Source organism: Platalea leucorodia (genome assembly GCF_965183815.1).
Source record: "Platalea leucorodia genome assembly, chromosome: 9".
Classification (NCBI taxonomy): domain Eukaryota; kingdom Metazoa; phylum Chordata; class Aves; order Pelecaniformes; family Threskiornithidae; genus Platalea; species Platalea leucorodia.
In genome coordinates this window covers 48,610,085-48,622,722 of record NC_138831.1, presented here as the reverse complement: position 1 = coordinate 48,622,722, position 12,638 = coordinate 48,610,085, and the positions used below count along the sequence as shown (strand labels likewise).

At 50.7% G+C, this 12,638-nt stretch overlaps 1 protein-coding gene across 1 annotated transcript in view; it reads left to right on the top strand.

Moving 5' to 3' along the window:
• IGDCC3 (immunoglobulin superfamily DCC subclass member 3) overlaps positions 1–6,162 on the top strand; it is a gene marked incomplete at both ends in the record, with an annotated part of 105,968 nt that extends 99,806 nt beyond the window's left edge. Inside the window, 5 exons of the mRNA XM_082321378.1 lie at positions 3,377–3,565; positions 3,824–3,928; positions 5,059–5,197; positions 5,681–5,888; positions 5,998–6,162. Coding sequence (XP_082177504.1) covers positions 3,377–3,565; positions 3,824–3,928; positions 5,059–5,197; positions 5,681–5,888; positions 5,998–6,162 — 806 coding nt within the window. The remainder of the gene's footprint in view (positions 1–3,376; positions 3,566–3,823; positions 3,929–5,058; positions 5,198–5,680; positions 5,889–5,997) is intronic.
• Between the last annotated feature and the right edge of the window lie 6,476 nt (positions 6,163–12,638).

The following is a 12,638-nucleotide window of genomic DNA, read 5'->3' as shown; positions in this document are numbered from 1 at the left end:
AAGGGATGGGATTTCCCCGACACACCGTGTCACGGCGTTGTCATCCTGGCTCAGCATGGTGTGCGTGAGAAGTGCAGAGAGATGTGCGTGAAGCCCCATGGCGGCAGGGCCCCCCATGCCACCATGCTGCCGTGTCCTGCCTTGCGTGGAAAGGACACGGTGGGTGAATCTGCCAGCCAGGGACAGCGCGGCGGAGCCCGGGCAGTGCTTGTCGGAGTGGCCAGCAGAGATGCTGCCAGCTGGAGACTGGTCTGAGTGACCGTGTTATACTGGTATTGTCTGGAGTAGGGGTATGGTGAAGGTACTGAGGAGCAGGGCTGCTTTTGGCTCGGGGAGGTCAGCTTTTCAGGGCTAGGAATATGCTGAGAATGCACTTGGCTGAAGCCTCCAGCGCCTTCTAGAAGCGCGGTGCTCCTTCCTTTGTGCCAGTGATCATTTTGGATAAAAAGTAGAAGGGAAGACACTGCGGGGAAAGTACCCAAGTGAACCTTGTCCTCCGCAAACCTCTCTCACTAGGAAGGTCCTCCTGTCTCCTCCCTGTCGTTCTCCTTTACGCCGTTTCACAAATGCCGTGGTATTTTGAATCTCAAACTCTCTCCGCTTCATTAAGCAGCACACAGTCCTTGTTCTTGTCTTTTAATGCTTTTTAGGGTTTTCTCCAGGACTTTTTGACATTTCTCTAGGATGAAGACTGTTCCTTTAGTCATCTTCGGCTAAAGACGCCTTCAAGAAGAAAGTTGAAATGACCTGGGGAAAATTCCAAACAGCACGGAAGAGGAAAACAAGTGTCCCAGCCCTTAGCATGAGGGACATGCCTTACTTATAGTAGATCCATATTATGTCTTATATATACTTCTGTGAAGCACATATACACTGGTGTGTGTACATATATTTCTACACACATGCAGATATACTCCATCTGTATACACTTATTTGTGTAATAACTTGATAAACAGCACACGCATTCTGCGAGTGCATACATATAATCAATATTATACATATATATATATACTCAAAGTTTGAATAAATACTATATATTCCATACTTTGAAGGAGAGATATTCTTGTGGTTTTTATTAAATGTAAGGCTCTGCAACCATAAAATAAAGCCAACTCTTCACAAATCAGGATGGCCCACATCAGTGTTTCTTTGTCCATGGGATAATGCGATTTCCCTTTCTGTGGCGTTTTCACCCATGATTTGGAAAATGACGCTTTAAGCAAGAGTCCAACTTCTCAGAGGGGGGATCCAGACAATTCCTGATTTTGCCCTACAGGGAACTGGGAGACTTAGAAAAAAAGAGTATTTAATTGGATTGCAAAAATATGCAGCCTTGGGAAGAACGGTACCTTCTGGTATCGATAGAATTTACTCTGTGTTTTGCACCCAGAAATTGCTAAGCACAGACTTCCCATCAATGAAATCAGAATAAATGCTAGCAAGAAGAAGTACTTCTACACATTTTTTCCCATTGGCAGCACTCAGGGAGGATGGGATCTCATTAACCTGACCGAGGACAGCTGCTCTCTGAGTCTTTCCTCCTGAATCCACATGGAGATGCTCGCCAGGCAGCAGGGACTTGTTCCTCTCCCCGTGCTTATTCGAAGGGCATCAGGCAAAGCCCCTGCAACCTGAAGGAGGGCATCACTTTGGGAAGAGACAGGATTGCCCAGACCCTCCTGCTCACCAGGAGAGATGTCTTTCCTTCCCCTAAATCTCCTTGTGGAAAAGATTGAGCTCTCAGTGCCTGGGAAAAGGCAAACCGTTGTGCTGTGCGGTTTTGCCTTTACTGTTAAATGGAGGAAGTGCCCTTTTTAGCTCTCATCAGTCTTAGATTGACACAGCCACATTTCATCCGCTTTTCACCATCGCTCACTAAATGGCTGTGCTGAACTCTCTGCCAAACGACGCCGTCAAGGCTGGGTTTCCACTGCTCATCCTTTAGAGACCCTTTGGGGAAAAACAAGACAAAAAACATCATTGGTCCAATACAAGCCCAGCAATCTTTATATTTGGGGATTTCTGAGCTTGTAATCATGTGGGATTGGAAAAATAGCTCTGCCTCAAAGCCTGGAGGCTGCTGGAGAAGCAGGGCTCTTGTTCTGCTCGGTGCTTTTGCTGCAGGATTTAGCTGAGCTCGCTGCCCATAGAGTGCCCAAAAATCCTTCTCCCTCCCTGTGCCGCAGCAGAGCCCTGGGCAGGGCAGAGCCTGCAGCGCCGGGTGCTTTGCACCTTCTGACTGGTGCGGAAGGCTGGGGAACTGATGGGAGCATTTGGCCTTGGGGGGGGGGGGGTGTTGTGGAAATGAGGTGAAAAAAAAATCATCAGTGAAATGTCCTGCTGAGACACATCTCTGCGTTGGGGTGAGCTGTGCATGAGAAAGGGAGGGAGAGGGGAAGGAGGAGGCTTGGGGCAAACGTGGTCCTGTGTGCCCCAGTGCTTCACAGGGCTCTGGGGCAGGGTTTGGTGCAGAACCAGCTTTGGAAAACCCAGGTGTTTCCATCACAAGAAAAGTGGCTTTGGTTTGCAAATCTTTGCCTCTCAGCCCAGGCTGATGGGGCAGGATGGGGCCAGGCAGCTTTTTGGGGACCTGGGGAGGAAATGGCCATGACCCCCCGCTGCAGCACACCCCAAGAACGAGGGCAGGGGTTTGGGGCTTTGACTGGAGCAAAAGGCATCCTGGTGGACTTTGAATCAGGCCTCGGTGACACCGGGCAGCAGCAGGGACATCTTCCCAGCTAAACCCCTGTGCACCCCTAAGGCCAGGTAAGTGCCTGCCTACCAAAACAAACCAGCCAGAGCTGTGCAGGGATCTCAGGCTGCTCAGGTATTTAGGGCTGTTAATGAAGATGCCCTGTTTCTCTCCTAAGTCCCCAGCACAGAATCACAAACCTCCCTCCTAAAGCCGACGGGGAGAGCAAGCTCCCGCGCACCCTGCAAGCCAGTGCAGGTACCTAGCACGCTTTTAAGATGAATGTCTCCAGCTCCATCCCTTCTGGTTCCTTCCTCCCTGGGGGATTAATCACTCTGAAAGGTCCTTGCTACCTTCAGGGTGAGGGCAGAAAAGTGGAATTTGGGAATGCATTGCCAAAGTCGCTGCATTCCTGCCCTGACCCGAGGGGGCTGAGCATCAGATTGCAGCCAGAGTGTAAAAGTAGCCTCTTTGCTTGCTGAACAGAGCAGAGGAAACCCTTGGAAACTCCTACAGCTCCCTGAAGAAGTTCAAAGCTGTTAAAGCAGGATCTGATCTGATTTTTCTCAATCTCATTCAGCATGTGTTTTGGCGCAGTGACCGCAGGGAAAGGCTGCTGGGGATTTCTCATCACGCAGACTAAAAAAGCACATGCAACCCACTGTCTTTCTCTCTCTGTTTCAGTCCCAGCCATGCCATCCCTCTTTATTAAAGTCATTAACAGCACCGCCGTCCAGGCTACGTGGGAGCCCTCCATCAAACTGGGCCAGCACGAAGGCTTCAAGCTGTATTACCGCAAGGTCCATCTCTCCCAGTACACAGGTCCGGTGCTGCTGCCCAGCAACATAACAGCATACAACATCACCCACCTGGGTGAGTATGGTGACAACTTGATCCCCTCCTGACCCTGGGAGAGCCTGTTGTGATGGGAGAGCTCAGATGTGTTGCACAGCCACTAAATGGGAGATACTGCAGCTCTCCCCAGGTTTTTGGGGTGCTTTCCCAGTAGCAAGTACTTGTTTGCAGCATCTTGTGTGTATTTGGTAAGACGTGTCCTAAATAAGCATCACTGGGGGAGATAATGCTAATGATTAAGGCTGAAATGCCCTTCTTGTGTCTCCTTCGAAACAGATGCGTCGGTGGTGTACGAAGTCAAGCTCCTCGCCTATAACCAGCACGGGGATGGAAATTCAACTGTCCGCTTCGTGTCCTTGAGGGAAACTGTGGAGAGGACAGGTGAGATGGGATGTTGGTCTTGGAGGTGGTCTGTGAGAACTGCTTTGCAGGAAGGTGGGGAGGCCAGACATCCCCCAGACACCCGCAGCTCTACCCCATCTCATTTTCAGCCACTCATTTCTTTTCAGCATCACAAATAACGATGCAGCAAAACTCTGCGGAGCTGGGACCACCTGGTGCTGGCAGGGATGGCTTCTCTGCCACGTGGCTTGCACCATCCCTGTTGGTTGGCCTTCATTAGCATTACCGAGCCAGCACCCCTTCACGGCACGGTTCAACCTGGTGACTTTTTCACCAGGGGGAGGGAGAGGACAAAACAAATGTTCCTGTAATTGCCAGTTCTGTCCCCTAAGCTCGAGCTAGAGGTGAGGCCACGACCATGAACAAACCCCCAAATGTAAGCTAAGAGCTACCATCCTCGGCTGGGACACGGTGCATGAGCATCTTCACTCTCCTGGGGCTCTCCTGGATATTTTGACCTTCACTGGTGCCGGGAAGGGAGGGCGCATGGCTTTGGAAAGGAGGAGGGCTGCAGAGCATGAGCACTGCATTATGTGGCAGAAAAGGGGAAATCTCTAGAGGGAATCTCTAACTGATCACACCTTTCGTATTCATCTATGTGTAAAAAACATCCTGCTGCTCTTGGAAGCCTTTTAAGCCTTCCAGTGGGAATACCTTCAAGAGACAGTTATTACTCCTCTGTCTGTGTTGGAGTAAATACTCATCTCCCTGGCATCTGCCTAGTTGGTACTTTGCATCAGGCATCAGCCTGCTCTGGCATGGGGGCCACTTCTCACCTCCCACCTCGGCCACAGAGTTTTGCAAAAATTAACATCGGAGTCTTTTTTGTTCATTAATTGTGTCTAATAACAACAGCTCAGGTAATGGGGCTGGCTCGCTACGGACCTCCCAGTCCTGTGCTTGCTGTGCTGCCTTCCTGCAGTACCAGGAGCAGGGGAGCTGCTTTGGGAGGCAGTGACCCCCCCGGCCCCCCGGCCCACTCTCCTCTTCCCCATACACGGCTCCCAGCACTGCCCAGGCTCCAGCTTTTGCTCTGGGCTCCCCAAAAGCTGGAGGAACCACAGGAAAACAGCACCACTGACCCCCCCTCTCCCCCTTTCTTCTGGCAGTGCTGAATCCCTCTTGCGACTGCATGAAGGATGAGCAGAATAATAAGACCTCCACGACTGGCATCATCATTGGGATCCACATCGGCGTCACGTGCATCATATTCTGCGTCCTCTTCCTCATGTTTGGGTACAGAGGAAGGTAGGGGTTGCTCGTGCCGCTGCTCACGAGGGGCGATGGTCCCTAACGCCGTGTGGGTATCCCCCCGGGGGTCTCGCACCCCCAGTGTGATGATGGGCTGTTTCCCATGCACATCTCAGGACGCGCATCCCGTGGCATGCGATTGCGCAGCCTGGCTCCTGTGAGCACCGGGTGCTGTTTGCAGCACGGCTCCTGCCTCCCTCCCAGGCACCCAGACCCAGCGGGCTTCTCCGAATACACCCCATCAGCTCCGGTCCCCATCAAGGGACCTGGTACTTCCTGGGAGCATCACTATGGCAAGCCCTGACCCTCCCTGTAAACCAAAAGCCCTTTCACGGCGAGGGGAAGAGGCGTGACTTTATAGGAGGGATTTAAGGAGTGAAGGAACGTAGCAGAGGGATAAGGCAGACTCAGGCTTGGGGGAAGGAAGGGGGTGAGGCACTGGCTTTGCTCACCCTCAGGCTCTGCCTCTTTATTTTTCAGGCTGCTGATGTGCAAAAATGTGCAGGAGCAGCTGTCAACCCCGCAGATCCCCAGGAGCCAGCGGAGCGCCACAGGCCTCGTCCTGAACGGGGCCGCTCGCAGGGACAGGGACGACCGGGATTTAAATGGAAAGCAGCTGGATATGAATGAGCTGGAGAGGTTATTCCCAGCCTCCCCATCCCAGGAGCAGCAGGATAAGGGAATAATGGTAAGTCCAGCAGGATGGGAGCATGCCTGGGAAATACAGACACAGTTGCGTGTCTAAGAGCATCGGTGACCTGCCACCGTCATTGCATTGTCCCCTTCCCTCTTGCCAGTCGCCTCACAGCCCGCCGGCCACCCACGACGACACCCAGATAGCCACACGCCCTCTGGATGAGTTCAGCATCATCGAGGAGCAGCCAGACTCCCGCCCGAAAAGCCCCCGCGGTGGCAGCCCTGCAGCTCCGGCTCCCGACCACGGTCCCACCAATGAAGGATAAAACTGCCAAGACTCGAACCCTCTTGTAGGAGTTACCAGAAACCAAACCCACGGCTGGTGATGTCTTTACAACGAGTCGTCAATCTCAGGTCAATTGAAGATTTCTACGGTCTGATTGTTATTTTTTTGTTTTGCTTTATTTTTTTATATATATATAAATATATATATATATGTATACAGCCTTTTGGAAACTCTGTGAAGTTTATCTTTCTGACCTCTCTCGGGCCTCTCGGTGCGTTTTCTCCGATGATGGCTTTACCGAGACTGGTCACGATGTATTTTCCCCGCAGCTGCTAAGTAAAAGACTCCTTGGCAGAGTTTGACAAACTCTCCCGTCTCTGACAGACTGGGGATACGGTGAAGCCTCCTTCTCTTGGCATCCCAGACTTTTTCCTGATCAGCAGCTTTAGGACTACTTTTTGGATCTATTTTTTATTTCCAGAAGACTGGATTTGGAGAAATCCTTCTAACTTGGCTCCAAAAATTGAGGCCCGGGAAGGCCGTCTCTCCATGGATTTAATGAATTTGTACACTTTCGCTATTTCTCAGGATACTTTTTTTGCTGACTGACTCAAAATAATATGAAAAAAAGAAAAAAAAAGGATAAAAAAAAGAGTGTGTGTGTCAAAGGATGCCTGCCTGAGGGCTACTGAAAGACTTGGACAGACAACCCGAGTGAACTCAGAACCTACCTCAACCGGAATGAATGTCTTCTGGGAAGCAGAAATACCTGCGTCTTCCTTCGTGTTCAAAAAACAAGTAGCATAGCACTTGGTCAGTACAAGCTTGGTCCTACCTCAGCAGTCACGCTCTGTACCTGCCGCCTCGGTGGTTTTGTTGTCGTCTTTCCCATGTAAAGCACTTCCAAACCTTGAAAGCAATGTTCTACCTCAAGCGTGATAGAAACTCATGTGTGTGTGTGTGTGTGTGTCTGTGTCCTCTCCTCTCCCCCAATTCCTGCCTCTCCCACCCAGCCCCGTGTGAAGCAAGATGCTTCACGAGTGTTATGAGCTTTACTTTTAGGCACGTAGCGGGGCTCCGGTGTGATTTTTGTGTGGCGGAGATTTGTATCATGGTTTTTTTACTTTAAAGACTGTTGGGGCCATCACAGGCACACGGCTCGATGCCCCATGGCTTGCTGGCACTGTTGCTCTTGCAGGGCCAAATCTGGCGCTGGTGGTGGCTGCCTTGGTCCGTCCTGGGTGTATTCAGGATACGGCTTCCCAGGGCTGATTCCCCACAGGATGATTTATGGCATGTGCCAGGACGAGCAGCGTAACGCACCCCTGGGAGGTGGGAATCTGGTCGTCACCATCTTGTCCCTTCAAAGCCCACCCTACCATCAGGAGCGCCTACGAGGAAACCCTGATACAGCGCTTCCCAAACCCCTTGAGATGCTACTGAGCTGATCCCAGCTCCTCCAGCCTATTTCCAACAAGCAGGGGCTCATCCCCGGGCGCGCAGGCACGGCCAAAGGATGAGCTGAGCTAAAAAGGGCTCGCTTCCCTGGGAGGACGAGGCGAGGAGGGCTCCCGGGCGGTGATGCAGGATGCTGGGGGCTGCCGGCAGCCGCCCCTTCCCCATGCCTGTGGTGGGCAAAGGAGCTCCCGACACCAAAGAGAGGGTTTGTGCGTGACCCCCTGCCTCCAGGGACCACCACCAACATGCCACCATGGGTTTTGGGTTGTCCTGGCATGGTGCAGCCCTGTGAGTCTGTGTGTGACCAGCATCATCCCTGGGGTGAGACGGGGGCATGCACGGGGGACAGGGACATCGGCCAGCCGGTGCCAGAGGGCAGCAGCCCTTTCCCCGCTGCGTGGCTTGGTTAAAACTGGGCGAATGTGAAGGTTTGAACTCTTTGTATAGGTGGTGGTAAATGAAATGTCGCCGTATTTGCAAGGAAAAATGAAAGGAATCAGGAAAGGAAATGAGTTTAAGTTTTAAAAAAATAATAATTGTATTTTTTTAAATGGTACCAGTGGGAGAGTCCCTTGTCTCTGAAACATCCCCCATCACCTTCCCATTTGCAACGGGATGCTACCGATAATTGTGTAAATAATACAATATACAGGACGATAAGGCAAACGTCTCTTCCCCTGTGCTGTGTCCTGGTGCTGGGCTGGGTTAGCTGTGAGCAGGACTCTCTCCTTCCAGATCAAATCATCCAGCTTGACCCAAGCAGATGTAACGGCATTGACCCTGAGAGCAACGAGCTCTTGAGGCTCAGTGTTTGTAGCCCTCTCCCACTAAAATTCCTCCTCCTGTCAACATCTTGCAGGACAGAAAAAATTTGAAGGGTTAAACTTATGCATTAAGGCCCCAGATAGTCTCTCCCCACCCCACCAAAGAGGCTAAACGGGCCGTCAGACCGAGTCCTGCTCACACCTACCGCAGGGGATGCTCCCTCTCGCGCGATGCCGGACCTGGAGACAGCCTGGGAAGGGACCGTGGGGAACAGCGCTGGTGGCACCATGCGAGACCAGTAGCGCAGCCCAGCCCATCGCAGGAGCCGGAGGATGCCGGGGCTTGGAAAGGGCAGGAGGGAGGAGGAGATGCCAAACGGCTCGAGTTATAACCTCATATCAAAGAAATCCCAATCTCCTCCTGCCATCCCGCTCCTGCTCCAGCCCAGCTTTTCTTTTTATTGTTTTTTATTTGTGTGTGTAACGCCGACGTTCACATTGAATAAGTACTGTTGCCAAAGTGAACACAGAATTTAGACTAGCTTTCAGCTCAGACTTCCTGGAGCTGTGAACATGCTATTAATTTAATATCATATTATTGTGATATTGTAATAGTAACAAGTATTTGTCACTACTTCCTTTTATTAAAGGGAAATGCTGTGCCATTTGACTAGTTGAAATACGAAAGTATGTCAAGAATAGAGCTTTTTCTTTTTTTTTTTTTTAAATAATTATGCAGAAATGTAATGGCTTAAACCAATGCAGATTATGTGTTGGTTTGAGATGATTGAAGGTGGATGTGAATCTTTAAAGACTCTTTTTTAGATGTTTAGCTTTTCCTCTTTTTTGGGGTTTCTTTTCCGCTCTTGTCAATCTGTACCGTTGGGACCTAACGTAGACGGTTGCGTCAGCCCCCGAAGGGATGAGGCTGGAGTCCAGCAGGAGGCCATGGTCTTCCCTGAATTATCCAAGCCTTTCAAGTCCACAAAACTGGGCAAAAAAACCCTTGGAATGGCACGTTTTGGCTTTGTGCTGTGGAGTACATCCAGCTGCCACTTAGGTGGAGAAGCAACGTGTAACAGCCCCTGAGCTGGGCTGGAGGCAAAGCTGTGTCGGCCGAAAACTTGGGAAAACATCACCTGGAATGTGTCTGGGCTTTAATCTGTAAAACAAGAAGGAAAAAAGAAAAAAAAAAAAAAGGAGCTTGTGTTTGGTTTCAGCGTGGGGTACAGCTTCAAGTCTGTCCTTGGTCCATCCAAACTCTTGCTCTGGGTTTGAGGGAAACGCTGGATTTTTATTCTGTGCTTGGGGTGCAGTTGTACTGGCGTAGATGTGTTGTACTTGGGTACACATGTTGTACTTGGGTAGACATGTTGTACTCAGGTAGACATGTACTTGGGTAGACACATTGTACTCGGGTAGACACGTTGTACTCGGGTAGACACGTTGTACTTGGGTAGACAGGTAGGACTGCACGTCCCCATGTGCTGCCGGTGGTTTGGATGCATTTTTACAGGTACCAAAAATGCTCCTCCCAGGTTTTTTGTGAGCATGTACCCATTTTCATGGAATCAGAGGCTTCTTCAAAGGACTCACCTTCAGGCTTGTGCTGGGCTGTTGGTTGAACAGTAACATTTCTGCTCTGGGAGCGTGTCCCTGTGCTGCTGGCAGCCGCCGTGGCAGCGGCCCAAGAGGGACGAGCCCTCCCAAGTCTTGGGGCAAAGCTCTGCTGCATCCCCGGTGCAAACCCACCGGCCACCAAACACCCACCACCCGGGGCCAGGAACGGGACGGGGTGTGCGGGCGTGGGTCTATGCCGCAGCAAAGGGCTCCGGGCATCGTTTTACGTACCCGGACCAGAGGGCCAAACCAGCCGTAGTGTCCCGGCGGTTGTTACCGGTGCCTTGCACCCGTCCTCGCCCGCCTGCCAGAGATCACCTAACGGCAGGCGTGCCCTTCACCCCAATAATCCATTTATACACCCCAAACATTTAAGCAACAGCTTGCCGGATTTCTTCTTTCTTTTTTTTAACCCCTTTTTTGATGGGAAGAATCAGAGAGTTTTATCCAGAGATAAAACCGCTGGATAACGGGCAGGTGGTGGATCTGGCGCAAGCTGCTGGCAACCGCCCGCATTTGGGGTAGGAATCTCATCCTCTAGTACTTTTCCAAGCAAATAATTCCACTAATTCCACTCGCTGCCTTTTCTGGGCAGATCCAAAAAAAACTTCTTGCTTTTCTGGCTGTGGTGAGATGAAATTACAGCAAGGAATAACGTACTCAAAAGCTGATTTTTTTTTTTTTTTTGGTAACCCATAATGGGCACAACCTATTCTTGGAGCTCTCAAGTTTACCAGAGATGGCTGCTACCTCAGGGATAGTATCCACATTGTCTTTAGTTGAACAGGGAATAGTTTTATGCTGTGACAGGGTATTTTCACGCTGTTGGATTCAGGTATTTATTTGTCTACCATATCTTTCTTCTTCCTTGTTTTGTAAAGATGCTGAAATATTTAAGTGCTGGACCAGTTTGGGAATTTTAAAGCTTCCACCCAAAATTATACCAAGGGACTGTACATTTTAAGTGGGCAATAAAAGAGGAGAGAAGCTACGAAGCGCTGTTGCTTCTGGATGGTGAAGGGAAGGTTTTTGCTGCGTGTGGGGGTGCTCCTCTGGGATAACCATCCCCTGGCATTTCGGGGGGAACCACTGCAGTGTCTGAGCCCTCTCTGAGCTGACTGACAGCACTTAAGTCTGGGAAGATCGGTTAAAAAAAAGGAAATTAAAAGCTTATGAAAATAAACGCCAGCAGCACGGGGGGAAGCTACTTACTTACTTCATCTGTGCAAACACTGTTTGGAAATCTATCCCTCCCCATGCTGCGCCAGTGAAGGCAGAGTAAAGATCCTATCTAGCAACTTGATGCCTGCTCATTTATTTTCGTCACCCATCAAATTAAAAAAAGGAAAGATGCTTGGGCTGGCGCTGCGGGCAGGGAGATGGTTACGTGTGAAGCACCAGCATCCCCAGCCGAAAGCGCTGCTGGTGCGGGGCCACGGCACCCCAACCCACCGTGACGCTGGAAAGCAGTGAAACGGCTCTGGGTTTCCTCCGAGAGCAGAGTCTGAGCTTCAGCAGTCTGTAACGAGAGGGGCCGGGGCCGGTGCAAAGCCCAGCGAGTCGGGGAAAAGTCTGATTTCACGGGGCTTTGGATCAGGGTCTTACTTACAAAGCAAAGAGGGATTTTACTTTGATCATATTTCCATCATTTAAACTCCCAATATCTTTACGTTTGTGATAAAATAACAATAAAGACGATGCTAAACCTTTGTCCCAGCCCTCTTCGGGAATCAACCATTAAGAGTAATATTAAAAACCCAAATTGCAAAGCACTTTTCTACTGTTTATTTTCTACCTTTCTTACTTTGAACTGTCTTGATATTTGAAATCCCACTGATCCTACGATTGTTAGCTCTGTATAAATAAAAAAATAATAAAATAAAACCCAGTTTTTTTGTAGTTTGCTCTGTTTAGATTTTAGCCTGTGGCTACTTGTACAAGAAAAATAAAGCTAGAATAAATGAGCTCAAGTGGTTCAGCCTGAGTGGTGCTTTCTTTGTGCCGCAGCACATGCAGGGCTGCGGCGTGGGGATCGTGCGGGGCAGCTCGGGGCATCGCCACTTCGTGCAGAGGGCTGGTGAGTTTGGCTCTTCTCAAAGAGCAGCTTCCAAAATGCAGTTTTTAAGGGCTGAGGGGTTTTTATTTTGCTGCTTTGCTCATAAACCTCAGGCCAAGCCATCAGCGGAGGCGGGCTGGGGCGTCGGGGCTGCTGGCGGCTCTTTGGCAGCCGGGGAGGTGGCTGAGATGAGGCGCTCCAGGGTCACGGTGTGACACCTTGTGCTTAGAGGTGCAAATTAATTTCCAGTTAATCTTGGCTCTTGCTCAGCTATTGCTGCCACCTGCTTTTCGCACTGCCTCGGGCGCTAATGGGGCAACACTTTACCTGGTGGCTGTTGGCAGAAACTCCGGATTAAAGCCATGCTCCGGCCTTTTCCAGCTGCAAACTGGTCTGCGACGGCTGAGGCTGTGGGGGCATCCCTGGGAGCGGGCAGCGCCGAGCCGTGGGCACAGACCTCGGAATCTCGGGCAGAGTGGTTAAACCCAACACTGGCATCTCCGCAAGGCACCAATGAGCCAGGTATGAAGCCCAAAGCCTAATGACACGGCGGCATCCATGGGGCTGATGGAGAAGCTGGATCCTTGCCCCAAAACGGGGGCTGTGAACCATGGGCCA